Source organism: Perca fluviatilis, chromosome 19 (assembly GCF_010015445.1).
Source record: "Perca fluviatilis chromosome 19, GENO_Pfluv_1.0, whole genome shotgun sequence".
NCBI classification, from domain to species: domain Eukaryota; kingdom Metazoa; phylum Chordata; class Actinopteri; order Perciformes; family Percidae; genus Perca; species Perca fluviatilis.
The window spans coordinates 3258780-3275909 of NC_053130.1; the positions used below are offsets into that span (position 1 = coordinate 3258780).

General features: G+C 40.4%; 2 protein-coding genes across 2 annotated transcripts; both read left to right on the top strand.

Moving 5' to 3' along the window:
- Positions 1-1942: 1942 nt before the first annotated feature.
- LOC120547879 (SLAM family member 9-like) lies at positions 1943-9302 on the top strand. The gene is made up of 3 exons (XM_039783654.1): positions 1943-2889; positions 3809-3865; positions 8992-9302. The coding sequence occupies exons 1-2, from the start codon at positions 2187-2189 to the stop codon at positions 3814-3816; spliced, it is 711 nt and encodes a 236-aa protein (XP_039639588.1). The 5' UTR covers positions 1943-2186; the 3' UTR covers positions 3817-3865; positions 8992-9302.
- On the top strand, positions 4719-9302 carry LOC120547878 (SLAM family member 9-like). The gene is made up of 2 exons (XM_039783653.1): positions 4719-5709; positions 8935-9302. Exon 1 carries the CDS (start codon positions 4937-4939, stop codon positions 5699-5701), a length of 765 nt encoding a protein of 254 aa, XP_039639587.1. The 5' UTR covers positions 4719-4936; the 3' UTR covers positions 5702-5709; positions 8935-9302.
- Positions 9303-17130: the final 7828 nt, after the last annotated feature.

Below are 17130 nucleotides of genomic sequence, written 5' to 3' on the forward strand. Positions count from 1 at the left end.
ATAACTGAAAACATGTCTTATATTTTAGATTCTTCTAGTAGCCACCCTTTGCTTTTTAATAAGGAAAAACTTCCACTAATGAACCCTAAAAGCACACCTGTGAAGGTAAAACCATTTCAGGTGACTACCTCATAAGCTCATTGAGAGAACACCAAGGGTTTGCAGAGTTATCACAAAGAAAGGGGTGGCTACTTTGATAAAATATATTTTTTAAGTCATAATTATATGTGTTCATTCATAGTTTGATGCCTGTGAAACAATTAAATAGTATGATAAAAAATTGAATGAGAAGGTAATCCTTTGGCCTGTACTGTATGTACTATTGTCAAAACGTTCACTTTCTTCCAAATGGGTTGTTGTTCAGACAGACCGGCCCCCACTTGCTAAAAAAATCCTAAAGGAAACACTGAAACTGTCAAATATATTATTTCACATGATGGATGAAGGAGGGAAGCGAAGCCGGAAGTGAGCACATGGTGCTAATACGTGCATGGTTTCCAAAGCTATACCAATGTCTCTGAAGTCCATGGTGAGAGAAGACGTTAGGTACTCCAAGGTTTCTCCTGGTCTGAGGCACCTCTGTATCCAAGGACTTGATTCCTGTGATTATAAATGTACCAACAAAGTTATTAGAAATATTCTATTGAAGGAATATTATACCAAATCCAGTAAAAAAAAGACAATATATGTTGAAAGAATTTGGGGATGGAGAGGTTAAGTAAAATAAGGAAAAGCTATATCTCATTTCCTCTTCTCCCGAAGGTAAAAAGAGGTCAACTTTAAAATTTTAAATGAAATCTACCCAACAGATGAATTTTTAAGACTGAGATTCAATTTTGATACTAATAACTGTGTTTTTTTTGTGAAAAAAGAAATTGAACATGAAATTGAAACATGTTTTTTTTTTCTCTGTGTGAATCGGTGCAATCCTTCTGGAGAGATCTGCAGAGCTGGTCCCAGACCAGAGCTGGTCACAGACCAGAGCTGGTCCCAGACCAGGGAAATTGAGATACCACCTCTGACAGTGAAGAATATAAAGTTTGGTGTTTTTTTTGTTGAAGATAAGAAGGTAGATTTTGTTCTCAATGACTTGGTGCTGCTAGGAAAACATTTTATACATAAATGTAGATTCTTTAAGACCAAACCCTCCCTGATCCATTTGAAGAATGAGTTCAATCTTTTTGTGCATGTCATTGAAACGAGTTAAAGATAAAAAAAAGCCCTTGAATTGATCTATTTATTTGAAATTCTTAATTTAATTTGAGATAGCCCCTTCACTTTATTTATTTTTTTATTTATTTTCTTTTATATCATTCCTTATGTTGTTTTGTAAAGTATAAGCTCCTAGGTTTTGTTTTATATGCTCGACCCGAGGGCAATAGCTCTGTTTTTTTAAGATGGATTTGTGATTGTGCCTTGTTTGTTTTTATATCTATGTTCTGAATAAATGAACAATAAAAAAAAATTAAAAAGGTTTCCTGTTTCCGAGCACGTTGAAGGCTTGAAGGCAGCCCTACTCTGCCTCTGATTGGCTAGAACTCATTGCCTTCGTTGGTTGGATTGGTTAGGTTAATGTACGAGGAGTATGATTGGTCAGGGTTAGCCAATCAGAGGCAGAGGAGGGCGGGACATTCCTTCGCCATTTTACTGTCTCAGCCTCAGCTAGGGGTTAGCCGAATTAGCTCTTAGCTAAACTAACGTTAGCTTAACTGTGGAGGCTAACGGCAGACCGCTACAATCAGCTAGCGGTTAGCTAAATTAACCGTTAACTAAACTAACGTTAGCTTCCCGGTGGAAGCTAACGGCAGACTGCTATATTCACCGAGCGGTCCGCCGAATTAGCTATTAGCTAAACTGACGTTAGCAGGAGGCTAGCGTGGGAACCATAGACAGTATGGGAACCATTACAGTATACAGACAGTATATAAGCATATAAGATGGGAACAGATTGGGTAGTGTCGTAAATCCTCGTACCACAGCGCATGCGTGAACATTGTGAACGGATTGTGTGCAGGTGGAACGGATCGGGTACTGACAGCTACCCATAAAAATCTTTCGTGTTCGAGCCTTCAAGCGGGTTAAAGTCTCGATATTATTCATTACATTTTTATTTTATACATTTTAAGTTATCCTTTTACGACGTTTTTGTTGTTGATATTCTTCCTCTCGTGTGTTGACCTGAAACCATGGAGAAGCTGACCGGGTGTTGGCTGCTGTTGGCCGCGCTGAACTTCGCTCTAGCCCAGGACACCTCGACATACTTCCGGGATGGCGGGGAGCTAACGATGGATCTGAGGCCTCCTTCTTCTGAACCTCTCAACAACATCCTGTGGAAGATTAACGGTGACCTGGTAGCTGAGTGGATCAAAGATGCAGTTCCTTTGGCTTATTACAGAACCTTTAATGACCGCACAACCCTGGATTTAACCACTGGACGTTTGGAAATCAAACACATGACTAAAAATGACACTGGTGTGTATTCAGTGGAAGTCAACAACAAGGTCCAGAATGAGCGCTATAACGCTTTATTGATCAAAGAAGTCCCCCAGCCTGAGGTATGGATCAGACCGTTGACATGTTCACCTGCCTCGGACAACTGTACGCTGGTCTGTGACGGGAACATCACCGAGCCAGCTGGACCGGTCACCTACAGCTGGAAGAAGGATGGAGCAGAGTGGAAGGAGTCGGGAAAGAACTTGGTCATCACCAAGAGTGGGACATCAGATGTGAAGACCTTCACCTGCCGGATACAGAACCCAGTCAGCGTGAGAGACAGTAAACCCAGAGATAACCCGCTCTTAGACAAGAAGCCAGGAAGCTCTGGAGCTGGGGCGCTTGTGGCTTGCAGCATTGTGACCATCGCTGTGGTTGTGGGTGCAGCTGTTGCAGGTACGTTATGGCATTTCAAGAAAGGCCCCTTCAAGATTCGAGGCTGATGTTACAGGTGGAAATGGACAGCCAACAATAGACCTTTTTCACAGCAGGCATGTTGACATGTCATAGTAGGAAAAGCACAGGTGTATTAAACCATTACTGATGGCTGCATTCCACTTAGGAGAGGTCCTGGTATTAAACCATTACTGATGGCTGCATTCCACTTAGGAGAGGTCCTGGTATTGTTCATGCTGACTCACTGAAACATCTTACTGGGACACTTGATGGAACTGAGCCATTGTTAAGGTTATCAGTTTCAGCTGTGCTTTTCCTACTATGACAAGTCAACATGTCTGCTGTGAAAAAGGTCCACACCGGCTGCTTGTTAATAAAGGGCTCCAGAAAAATAAGTGTACAGTAGCCTAGCCTATACTTAAACACAAAAATAATATAAGAATAAAAAATTTAAATAGTTTACTCATATGATGTGCTGGCTGGTAGTAACCGCCTCAGCATTTAATAAAAATCGTTTTTAATCAGTTAACTATTTTCTATGTAAATACAAGATGTTTCATGCGGTTCCATGGGCGAGGGACGCTGGATTAATGAGTGTGTGTGTGTGTAAGTCAGGTGTCCTGCCCACATATGTTCTACAGACTCAAGAAAACATTTTTTTGTTTGGTATAAATCCTTCCAAAAATCATAATTTTAATATTATACAACAGCATCCTGAAAAGAATAAATTGGCAACATAAAGATAAGTGATCAAATGAAATGTGAAGTCCTAAACTACCCACACCAAAAACTACTGGGGCTTGTATGGCACAAAAAACTCAAATGGCTCTGTTGTTCTTCTGAAAGTCATTGCAACAGTGACAGCTAGTCAGGCTACTACCTTACATTTACATGTATGTTTTTTTAATTATCTCTATAGGTCTGTGACACCATCGTGGGACACACTTTCTCCTTCACACCACCTTGTCTGTTCCACATTGTTTAAGGAGTACAAGGACACCTTTCCTGAAGATGAATTGAGCAGCACCATGAAAGCATACCCGATGCTCAGTGGAAGAAAGCTGAACACAGTGCTCACATATTTCATGACTTTGTAGTAATGTCTGAAGTTCTATCATGGACTCTTGTTAAATTTTTTTGTGTGGATAAAATGCCTTGGTTACCTTGTTTCAAGCCATTCTAGCGTGGTATAGAAAGCCTCAGGAAGACTCGGCTCGATTTGTGCCAGTTCTCATTAATATTCAACGAGCTCATGATCATGAATCATGAATCATGTATTGCAGTAAAAGTAGAAAAAACTGTGTTGAAGAGCTACAAATTACTTGTCAGTTACAAGTCCCGCATTCAACATCTTCCCTATGTAATAGTACAAAAGTATTATCAAAATATACTTAAAGTACCAAAAGTAAATCATTATGCAATTTAATATATTTTATTTGATTGGATTATATTATGATCCAATTAATTGTATTAAATATGACCGATAATTTAAATAAAATGTTTTATTTAATTCAAGTAGCCTACTTGAACATAATTATTTTCTAGTGTTTAAAATGTATACTCATTTGACATTTAATGGCACATTTATTCCGCGTGGATTTGTGATTGTGCCTTGTTTGTTTTTATATCCATGTTCTGAATAAATGAACAATAAAAAAATTAAAAAAAACTTTGACAAAGTTTCCAGTTTCCGAGCACGTTGAAGGCTTGAAGGCAGCCCTACTCTGCCTCTGATTGGCTAGAACTCATTGCCTTCGTTGGTTGGATTGGTTAGGTTAAGGTATGATGAGTATGATAGCCAATCAGAGGCAGAGGAGGGCGGGACATTCCTTTGCCATTTTAGACTAGGCTACACAAAAATCTTTCGTGTTCGAGCCTTCAAGCGGGTTGAAATCTCGATATTATTCATTACATTTTAATTTTTTTTTAATACATTTTAAGTTATCCTTTTAACCCAGTGTTCCATGTATATGGGTTGAGGTGCGAGCTAAAAACCGACGTTTTTGTTAGGTCGATATTCTTCCTCTCGTGTGTCGATCTGGGAACCATGGAGAAGCTGACCGGGTGTTGGCTGCTGTTGGCGGCGCTGAGCTCCGCTCTAGCCCAGGACACCCCGACATACTTCCGGGATGGCGGGGAGCTAACGATGGATCTGAGGCCTCCTTCTTCTGAACCTCTCTACAACATCCTGTGGAAGATTAGCGGTGACCTGGTAGCTGAGTGGATCAAAGATCAAGTCACAGGTTCAGTTTTAGTTCCTTTGGCTTATTACAGAACCTTCAGAAACCGCACAACCCTGGATTTAACCACTGGACGTTTGGTAATCAAACACATGACTAAAAATGACACTGGTGTGTATTCAGTGGAAGTCAACAACAAGGTCCAGAATGAGCGCTATAACGCTGTATGGATCAAAGAAGTCCCCCAGCCTAAGGTATGGATCAGACCGTTGACATGCTCCCCCGCTTCGGACAGCTGTACGCTGATCTGTGACGGGAACATCACCGAGCCAGCTGGACCGGTCACCTACAGCTGGAAGATGGGAGACGGAGAGTGGAAGGAGTCGGGAAAGGACTTGGTCATCACCAAGAGTGAGACATCAGATGTGAAGACCTTCACCTGCCGGATACAGAACCCAGTCAGCGTGAGAGACAGTAAACCCAAAAGAAACCCGCTCTTAGAGGAGGTAGCAGAAAGCTCTGCAGTTGGGTGGATTGTGGGTGGCATCCTTGTGGCCCTCGCTGTGATTGTGGGTGCGGCTGTAGCTGCGTTATGGAGTTTAAAGAAAGGCCCCTTCAAGACCCAAGGCTGATGCTACAGGTAAAAATGGACTGGCAACAATACCTGCTACTCATTGGCTGCTTGTTAATAAAGGGCGCTAGGGTACAAAAATAAATGTATACTTAAACACAAAAATAATATAAAAAATAAAATAGTTTACTCTAGGGCTGCCACCTCTTAGTCGATTAGTCGACTAATCGGTCGTTTTGGTCTTAGTCGACTAAGATTTCTTTAGTCGATTAGTCATTTTTTATGCCTGTTCATGCTTAATTACTTATTTCCAAGAAACTTCTGAGCACATTTATGGTAAACACAAGATTTAAAGTGTTGCTTTTGCAGGATTAATTGTGGAGAAACTCAGTTCTACAGATGGTTAATTAACTACATTTATATTGTGCTTTTCTAGTCTTAACCTCCTCTCAAAGCGCACAGCTCTGTCAATTAAATCAACTAATCGATTAGTCGACAAAATCGTATAAGTGTTAGTCGACTAAGAATATCTTTAGTCGAGGACAGCCCTAGTTTACTGTAGTAACCGCGTCAGCATTTAATACAAAATCGGTTTTAATCAGTTACAGTGCCTTGCGAAAGTATTCGGCCCCCTTGAACGTTTCGACCTTTTGCCACATTTCAGGCCTCAAACATAAAGATATAAAACTGTAATTTTTGTGAAGAATCACAACAAGTGACACAATCATGAAGTGAACGAAATTTATTGATATTTCAAACCTTTTACAAATAAACTAAATATTGGTCAAAATTATTCAGCCCCCTTAAGTTAATACTTTGTAGCCCACCCTTTGCCATTACAGCTGTAAGTCGCTTGGGGTATGTCTCTATCAGTTTTGCACATCGAGAGTGACATTTTTGCCCATTCCTCCTTGCAAAACAGCCGAGCTCAGTGAGGTTGGATGGAGAGCATTTGTGAACAGCAGTTTTCGTTCTTTCCACAGACTCTTGATTCAGGTCTACTTTGACTTGGCCATTCTAACACCTGGATATGTTTATTTGTGAACCATTCCATTGTAGATTTTGTTTATGTTTTGATCATTGTTTGTTGGAAGACAAATCTCCGTCCAGTCTCAGGTCTTTGCAGACTCCATCAGGTTTTCTTCCAGAATGGTCCTGTATTTGGCTCCATCATCTTCCCATCAATTTTAACCATCTTCCTGTCCCTGCTGAAGAAAGCAGGCCCAAACCATGATGCTCCACCACCATGTTTGACAGTGGGGATGGTGTGTCAGGGTGATGAGCTTTGTTGCTTTTACGCCAAACATAACGTTTGCATTGTTGCCAAAAGTTCGATTTTGGTTTCATCTGACCACAGCACCTTCTTCCACATGTTTGGTGTGTCTCCCAGGTGGCTTTTGGCAAACTTTAAACGACATTTTATGGATATCTTTAGAAATGGCTTTCTTTTGCCACTCTTCATAAAGCCAGATTTGTGCAGTATACAAGGATTGTTGTCCTATGAAGAGTTCCCACCTCAGCTGTAGATCTCTGCAGATCCAGAGTATATGGCCTCTTGGCTGCATCTCTTCAGTTTCTCATTGTATAGCTAAAGTTTAGAGGACCCGCTAGATTGTAGTGGTCTGATACTCTTCCATTTCAATATATGCTCACAGTGCTCCTTGGGATGTTAAAGCTGGGATTTTTGTATCCAACCGTTTAAACTTCACAACAGTATCTCGACTGCCTGGTGTGTTCCTTGTTCTTCATGATGCTCTCGCTTTACACGGACCTCTGAGACTATACAGAGCAGGTCATTTATACGAGACTTGATTACACACAGCTGATTCTATTTATCATATTAGTATTTAGGTAACATTGGATATTCAGAGATACTGAATTCTGAGAGAGTTTGCTGACTAAGTAAAGGGCTGAATAATTTTGCACCACTTTTCATTTTTATTTGTTAAAAGTTTAATACAATAATTTCGTTACTTCATAATTGGACCCACTTGTTGTTGATTCTTAAAAAATTACAGTTTTTATCTTTATTTTGACCTAATGTCAAAGGCAAAAGTTCAAGGGGGCCGAATACTTTCGCAAGGCACTGTAACTATTTTCTATGTAAATACTAGGGCTGCTCCCTCTTAGTCGATTAGTCCAGGGATCTTCAACAGGGGGTCCGGGACCCCTAGGGGGTCCTCAGAGTCACTGCAGGGGGGCATCCAAATTATTGTTAATTTTTGAAAGTTTTTTCAAAATTTAAACGTCAGCTAAATGACATGTAATGTAATGTAAACGTCTTAACATGATTACAACATATTATTAGCAAATATAAATCGCCACTGATGATAGGCTTACTGGCCAGTAATGTAGTCACTAATTAAAACCATGCCAATAATTTTAAGGCTATATGAATAGCTTAGTATTTAATGCAAAACAGGTATCTATAAATGCTTTAGGCTGCCCTAAAAGTTATTGTAGGACCAGATTAATATGCAACTTCATTTCATACAATATATGTAGTAGTGGGTCCCTGATCCGTCTCTCTTTCAGTTAAGGGGTCCTTGGCTTAAAAAAACGTTGAAGACCCCTGGATTAGTCGACTAATTGGTCGTTTTGGTCTTGGTCAACTTAGATCTCTTTACTCCATTAGTCATGTTTGATACTTTTTTTTTTTCATGCTGAATTACTTATTTTCCAAGAAACGTACGAGCACATCTCTGGTAAACACAAGAATTAAAGTTGTGCTTTTAGCAGGACTCTTTGTCGAGAAACTCAAAAAAAATTTACAGATCTGTCGATTAAATCAACTAATCGATTAGTCAATACAATTGAATGAGTGTTGGTCGACTAAGAATTTCTTCAATCGAGCACAGCCCTAGTAAATACAAGATGTTTCACACGGTTCCATGGGCGAGGGACGCTGGATAAATGTGTGTGTGTGTGTGTGTGTGTGTGTGTGTGTGTGTGTGTGTGTGTGTGTGTGTGTGTGTGTGTGTGTCAGATGTCCTGCCCACATTTCATATTCTACAGACTCAAGAAAACATGTTTTTGTTTGGTATAAATCCTTACAAAAATCATAATTTTAATATTATATAAAACAGCATCCCGAAAAGAATAAATTGGCAACATAAAAATAAGTCATCAAATGAAATGTGAAATCATAAACTACCCACACCAAAAACTACTGGGTCTTGTAAGGGACAAAAAACTCAAATGGCTCTATTGTTCTTTTGAAAGTCATTGCAACAGTGACAGCTAGTCAGGCTACTACCTTACATTTATATATATGTTTTTTAATTATCTCTATAGGTCTGTGACACCATCGTGGGACACACTTTCTCCTTCACACCACCTTGTCTGTTCCACATTGTTGCAGAGGGACATGTTTGAGGAGTACAAGGACACCTTTCCTGAAGATGAATTGAGCAGCACCATGAAAGCATACCCGATGCTCAGTGGAAACAAGCTGAAGACAGTGCTCACATATTTCATGACTTTGTGGTAATGTCTGAAGGTCTATCATGGACTCTGTAACCTTGGTTACCTTGTTTCAAGCCATTTGTGCCAGTTCTCATTAATATTCAACGAGTTAAGCTGTTTGAATCTGAAGGCTGAAGACATTTCTTTTTGATGTAGCCTCTAATTTCTTAAACTGCACTTCAAATTTTATTCTCATACTTGATCTGTTTTTAATTTATTTTTTATTCATTTCTAACTGCTCTTTAATGTTTTATTTAAAGCACTTTGAATTGCCCTGTTGCTGAAATGTGCTATAGCAGCGGTGGCAAACTCAACTTCACTAAGGGCCAGACATGTAGAGTTTATTGACATGCTTTATTTAATAGAAAAAGTCAAACATTTTTACTGTATTCTTGCATGTCCCATATAGTCTTTTCCCTTACAGCTTGGTCGACATAAAGCCCCAAAAAAGTAACTTCGCAGTCGAAGAAAAAAAGCGACAAAAAAGGTTGAAAAAAGCAGAGACAAAAAACTTGAGTTGGCAAAAACATTGAAGAAAAGTGCCAAATGCATCGGCAAAAGTGACAAAAACCTTCAGAAAAAGCAGCAGAACATTGAAAAAGCGACCAAAACTAGGCGGGCCAAAATTTATTATGATACGTGGGGCCGGACAAAAACCTCTAAGGGGCCGGATTTGGCCCGCAGGCCTTGAGTTTGACACGTGTGTGCTATAGAAATAAAGCTGCCTTGCCACACCCATGACCACGGCTGAAGCTGAGAGGTGCTTTTCTCAACCTTGAAAAGAATAAAAACTTTTCTCAGAAACCCCCTGTCCCAGGAGACGCTGAATGCACCGGCCATGCTGTCCATTGTTACTGACATGACTGACTTTAAAGGACAATTCCAGCGCAAAACGAACCTAGGGGTTAATAACATGTGTACCGAGTCGACCGTTCTCTGGGACATGTTTTCATGCTCATCGAATGTGTTTGTTAGCTTGAAATAAGCTAGCGCTGGCCGCTGATTAGCTTACAGTAGCTCCCAAGACAGCGGCCACCTGTATATGACGACGCTACTGTCTTTATAAACTGTCTTTTTAATAAACTGTCTGTACGCTTACAAAGTTCTCAATGCTTCTGTTTACATGTAGGGACCCTCATTATGCTACCGTGGAACTGTGGTGCAATTTGGAGCCTTGTTAGTGGTATAAATAGTGATTTGTTTTTACTTTCCCTGTGCCCCGAATACTAGCGTTGTAAGCTAATCAGCGGTCCGCGCTAGCTTGTTTCAAGCTACAAACACATTCGATTAGCATGAAAACTAGAGATGCACCGATAGAGCGGCCGGTGACCGGAATTGGCCGGTTTTCGCGTGCTCGGCCACGACCGGCGAGCGGCAGGTCAGTCTGACACATGGCGATTTCGTGCCGGTCAACGCTACAATTAACTGACAACAGAAGTTGTACGAGTTACGGTTCTCAAGGACGCACGCACACACGGACGCCACAGCACACGGTCTCTATTTCCTTTCTCTCAACTTCTCCACCGTGTGGCGCGTACCCGCTCGCGGTGTGAAGCGTGTCGGCGCCATTCTCCCACATGTAGGGAACCTGGTGAGTTAACCTGCAACATGTCAGCTGTTTGGACATTCTTCAGTGTGTGAGCAGAAGATAACAAGTTTGTAATATGCAACTCCTGCAGGGAGACAGTAGGGCGTGGAGGGACCACACCAAGAACCAGAATCACATTTTTGTAGTGTGATACTGGATGTGAAAAGAAGGAAATGGTTCCAACATTGACCTTTTAGATGTGTGTGAATGTCCCACACCAGGAGTCATTTATGTATTTCTATTCTATAGCGATCCATTATCTGTTCAACAACATGTTCTATTAAAGAAAAGATAGAAAATAAATATTTGCGTGTGCTGTAAAGTGGTTAGAAAAAATGAAATCGGTATCGGCTAAAACCGGTGTCGCCCGGCCTAACTCAAAGAAAATCAGAAATCGGTCTAGGAAGTTCACTTCTGTTAATAACCCCTAGGTTCGTTTTGCGCCGGAATTGTCCTTTAATCAGAGTCATTGAGAAGTTTGCTGGCCAGAAGGAAAGGAGAGCAACATGTATGTTCACATAGTTAACATACTTCTCACTTCTCAGTCAGAGTCACTATCTTCATTTTGTATGGTATCGTTTTGTTTTGTTTACTGCTTTCTGTTTATTTGCACTCGACTGAAATGCAAAAGCACTTATTTAATACATGGCTTATACAAACGCTTATGGAATACTACAGCTGTGAATGTTTTTTGTCTCGCTTCAATTACTAGTTAAAGAAGAGATGGGTTGCATGTACATTGTGTAAATGTGCCATCCTCGTTGATGAGGCAGAGATCAGGAAAAAAACAACTTGATACCAGTATTTGTTTAATTTAACACCTGTGTTTTAATTGGCTGTTTATACAATGTGCCAATAATCTGTCAATAAATCTGTGACATTGCTATACTTGACTGTACTTGTCAATATTTTATTTTTTATTGAATAGTTTCAAATATAAAAGACATTTTTATATCACTTAACATTTTACAAATAATTCTAAGCAGCATACAAATAAAATACAAGTCTGAAGGCATTTCTTTTTCCCACCTTTTTTAAAGTTTGAAAACACATTATTTAACATGATGGACTCATGGATGTACTAAGAGCATGGATGTAGAGATGGAAGCAGGAGTTTCCTAGAACGGTGAAGGTATGACCCGCCCTACTCTGCCTCTGATTGGCTAGAACTCTTCATTGATACATGCCATAGCAATGAATTGCAAAGGGGACTGTGGAGAGATCTGAAGCTTTGCTGTGACAGAAAGACTCAGATTTAATTCCACATGTAACCAATATGCTGTATGTTCATGTAACATATTCATGTAAGAATATCCTTTTATTATTTTGGATTGGCAACCACGTAAACACCTCGTAATGCATAGCGTAGCTACATTTAACCCTTGTGTTGTCCTTCGGGTCCCAGTGACCCGAAGGACAACACAAGGATTATGTACTTCCCTTTACTTTGTTGAGAATTGCTCTCTAAACAAGGGTTAATACAGCACCTTAGTTCTTGTTTGTACAGCATTTTGGTCAGCTTAAACTGTGTTTAAATGTGTTCTAGAAATAAACTTTACTTACTTACTTTAAAAGAAACAGGGTTTAGAGAGCAATTCTCAACAAAGTAAAGGGAAGTACATAATCCTTGTGTTGTCCTTCGGGTCACTGGGACCCGAAGGACCACACAAGGGTTAAAAACATCTCAACATCCCCACACTAGCCTACATGGCACAAAAATACCAATGTCGCCAAGGCGGTAGTCTAGTGCACGGACGTCGATATGCGGTTTTGATCAGTGACAATAAATACTTAATTGAACTGCATAATGAATAACATAAACCGTCAAGTGTTTCAACGCATGCTTGATACAAATAGTGTAGGGAAACCGTCACGTTTTCTACTAGCCTACATATTTATGTGCATGCGCATATCGAATCGTGCAGGCAACACGATGCATACCGACACCTGCTACTCAGTGCGTGGCTGCTTGTTCATAAAGGGCGCTAGGGCGCTGCCCCCATCAAAATTGCAGAAAAATAAATGTATACTTATGCTGTGTTCCAGGTAAACCATAACTCATGTTTTCACAACCTTCTACCGGTGATTAACGGTGAGAAATAGAAATAAATAGACATAAATAGGCAACGTAAAGTAATTCTGCACGTTGTAATCAAAACAATACACATACAACTGTGTATTACTACAGGTTATGTTTATTAAATGAAGCCCAAAAATATATGGTTAACATTAACCATAGCTAACGTCAATGGTAGTTAGCAGCTAGCTAACGCTAGCCAGAAGGGTTTGACGTGACTTTGCCTGGAACGCTACCTGGTCGTGACTTCAAAATTCTGTCTGGGACGCAGCATAAAACTCAAAGATAATGTAAAAATAAAAATATTTAATAGTTTACTCATACGATGTCGGTTTTAATCCGTTAAGTATTTTCTATGTAAATACAAGATGTTTCATGCGGTTTCATGGGCGAGGGACACCGAATAAATGAATTTTTGGCAAGCATGTGACCTAAAGCTGGTCTCTAATTGGTTTCTTGAAGATTCTCCTGTGGGCGCAGCTCGCTGCGTCCCTGGCAAATCAGATTTGGATACATGTTATTTTATCCAATCTGATTGATTCTCGACACCTGTCATTGAATTTCACGCTCTTGGCCGCTTAACGACAAGGCGATACCGTAACTCCGCCAAAACCTTGCAAGCTGACGATCACACAAATCACTTTCGTAGAGATAATGGCAGAAGTTAAATCAAATTCTGTCATCTATTTACAAAAACCCTTTCTCCGTGCCTGGGTCTTGACCTCCAGGCCCACCAGCCTCCCTCCTAACCCCAAATAAGTGCCTCCAGTTCTGGGTCTCGACCTCCAAGCCCACCAGCCTCCCTCCTAACCCCAAGCAAGTGCCTCCAGGTCTGGGTCTTGACCTCCAGGCCTACCACCCCACTCTCCTAACCCCAACTAAGTGCCTCCAGGTCTGGGTCTTGACCTCCAGGCCTACCACCCCACTCTCCTAACCCCAAGCAAGTGCCTCCAGGTCTGGGTCTTGACCTCCAGGCCTGGGTCTCCACCCCACGTTTGCTGGAAGAAAAAAAGAGGATAGAGGATCTCGGACCGGACCAACCCGATTTACAAATCCAGCAGCAGGCCAGTGCAGTGACTGAGGATGAAGCTACACCCGGGGCTTTACCCGCTCTTGTTATGCGAAACAGAGTTGACTAGCTGGATGTGATGTTAGCAATGCCTTTTTTTTGCTTTCCCTGTCTTTTATTTCAAACTGTCGGCAGTGAGGTTTTGTGGACAACAACGGGGGTAAGAGACCTAAAACATCTCTCTGAAAAATGCAAACGTCATGAAAGTAGCTGCAGCCATCTTGATAATAGCATGTATACGTGCAGTTAAGTGTCCCAAGTAACCCCATTTGTAATGGTTTTTATCCCATGACCAATCAACTATCCTAACCTTAACCACTCAAGGTGAAATGCCTAACCACAACCAATCGAGCTTCTTCGTAGGGCGGGTCTAGGCCTGGCCATAATGGGATTTGGGACACTATAAACTGCACGTAAACTGCATGAAGCTAACGTTTTTTGGCAGAGTTAGCATTGCTGAACAACTAGATGGAGGCTACAGGATTGGCATTAGAAGGCACAACGAAGAGGTGACAACAAATCGACACATACTTTTCCTTGATAATAGACTGTGTGACATTTTGTGGAGCCTTTGAGTTAGCTTTACGTGGCCATGGTGAAAGTGAGAGCTCAGATAACCCAGGGATATTTCGCGGGTTGGTGGATTTTGTTGCCTCTCTTGATGAAGCTGAAAAGAAAGAGCACCTTGACAGTGCCACTGTATTTGAGGGAATGTCAAAAAAACTATACAGAATGAGCTACTGGACTGTATGTTATCTGTTACAAGAGAAAAAAATAATCAAAGAAGTCCAGACAAATGATTTTTACCAATCCAGGCAGATGAAACAACAGATTTTGCCACACAGTCCCAACTTGTGCTTGTGCTGCGCTACATCGACGTCAAAAACAACGTGCTAGAAAGATTTTTTGAGTTCATCCCTCTGCAGTCAGCTACAGCCGAGTGCATTGCTACTGCACTTAAAGAGCGTCTTGCTACTATCCTTCCTGAGGATCAGAGAAGTAAGCTCATCTGCCAGGCATATGATGGGGCCAGTGTGATGAGGGGTGCCACTTCAGGTGTTCAGAGGAAAATACAAGATGTGTACCCAAATACCCACTACATCCACTATTACGCACATCAGCTCAACCTGATAATGCACCAGGCCACCTCTACCATATCCAAGGTGAGAATTATTTTTTCTAACATTGGTGGATTTGCCAGCTTTTAAGTCACCCAAGCGGCCATGTTTTCTGGATAAAGTTGTTGCCCATAGACTGCCAAGATCCAGCAACTGCTGTTTTGAGAGCATACAAGACTCGGGTGACTTTGACCCCAGTGCTGTCAGAGAAGCAGTAGCCCACGCCATGCTACTGGAGGATCAGGATTTTAAGTTCTTTCTGGAACTTTATCACCACATCATGCCACATGTAGACTTCCTCTATGCCAAGCTCCAGAAGAAGAACATTGATTCAGTCCATATCAAAGGGAGCATCCAACAGTTCCAACAGGAAATACAAACGATCAGGTAACTGTATTCCTGTAATATGATCATTATTTGCTTTTTCTTTCATTATTATTCTCTTTCTCTTTTGCCAATATTATAATAAATTAACTTTGTCCTTTGCAGAAACTCTCTCCATTCCATTGGTGAGCAAAGCAGTGGTTCTCGGCCAACAAAGAGGCGCCGAACGCTCAGTCCAGAAGACCGTGAAAGGATTGCAGCAGAGGTGAGCTTGTTACTGTACAGAAATCAGTAGGGGTGTGCAAAAAAAATCGATTCACATTCATATCGCGATTCAAGCTCTACTGATTCAAAATTGATTAATATATGTGTATATATGTGTGTGTATATATGTGTGTGTGTGTGTGTTATATATATATATATATATATATATATATATATATATATATATATATATTTATTGTATGTGTACTGCAATCACATGGGAAAAGTAACTAACTACATTTACATACTGTGATTCGTTTTTTAATCGAGAATTGTTTTTGAATCGAAAATCGATTTTGAATCAAATCTTGAGCCCAGAAATCGATATTGAATCGTGACATTTTCTGAATTATGCACCCCTAGAAATCAAAAAGTCAAAATACCAATTTACATTATTGTCATACTGCAGTAGGGGTGGGAATCAGCAGAGGCCTCACGATACGATATCATCCCGATACTTATGTCACGATACAATATTATTGCGATTTTAAACATCTTGCAATATTCTGCGATATATTGCAATGTATTACCTTTTTTCCAACTTTAAATTTTTCCCAATTTCAAATGATGTCCCCAAAGGACAATTTTGTCAACATTTGTTTAATCTAAAAAGATACATTTCTCTGTTTGTTCATCTCCCTTCAATTGTATTGCCGCAAAATGGGGATTGTCAGCAGACAGACTGACCAACACATATATCATAAAAGATCGATACTTGGTGTCTGTGTATCGATACAGTATTGCCACGAAAAATATCGCGATACTATGCTGTATCGATTTTTTCCCCCACCCCTATACTGCAGAGATGTCCTGCCCACGCTCTATTGTTCTTTTGAAAGTCATTGCAGCAGTCATAACTACTACCTTACCTTTACATATACAGTATATATATTTTAAATTCTCTCTATAGGTCTCCGACACCATCCTGGGACACACTAGGGAGCGTTTCTCCTTCACAGACTAACTTGTCTGTGCCACCTTGTTGCAGGGGGATGCATTCTTGGGCCGATTTGGGCCTCTGGAAAAAGGAAAAAAATGCGGCAACACTGGTGTTTCACACTAGTTTGTTCGGTGCCCTGGTAGTTTATTTGAAGGTTTCATGAATATCTCCACTGTGTGTATTATTTCATTATGAAAGCCTGTAGGTGCGCCTCATGGTGATGGTGTCATAATCTGACGTGAGCCTGATTTTTGCAATTATAAAGCAAATAATGTCCCCGTCTGGTGCTATACCTGTCAATTTTTTTTTTTTTTTTAATATCTTGCTTCAATTACTAGTTACAGAAGAGATGAGTTGAATGTACATCATGTAAACGTATCTTTTCGGGTGAAAAGATGAGGTCTTTAAAGTTACTGGACTATCATGTTTTTTATGCACTGTCTCTTGTGCATGTCTCTCTCTTGCTTAAGGAATGTTATACCTGTCAATGTTTTTTTTAATCTTTCTTCAATTAAAGAAGAGATGAGTTGAATGTACATATTGTAAACGTGTCATATTACACATGCTGTTATGGCAAAGTAAAAAGATGACGTGACTTTTTAAGTGTAAAGGTAGATGTCAAAGCATTTGGACCATCTAGATATG

Bases quoted from the DNA above. Each gene is read 5' to 3' on its own strand.
- LOC120547879 (XM_039783654.1), top strand. From the start codon at position 2,187: ATGGAGAAGCTGACCGGGTGTTGGCTGCTGTTGGCCGCGCTGAACTTC.
- LOC120547878 (XM_039783653.1), top strand. From the start codon at position 4,937: ATGGAGAAGCTGACCGGGTGTTGGCTGCTGTTGGCGGCGCTGAGCTCC.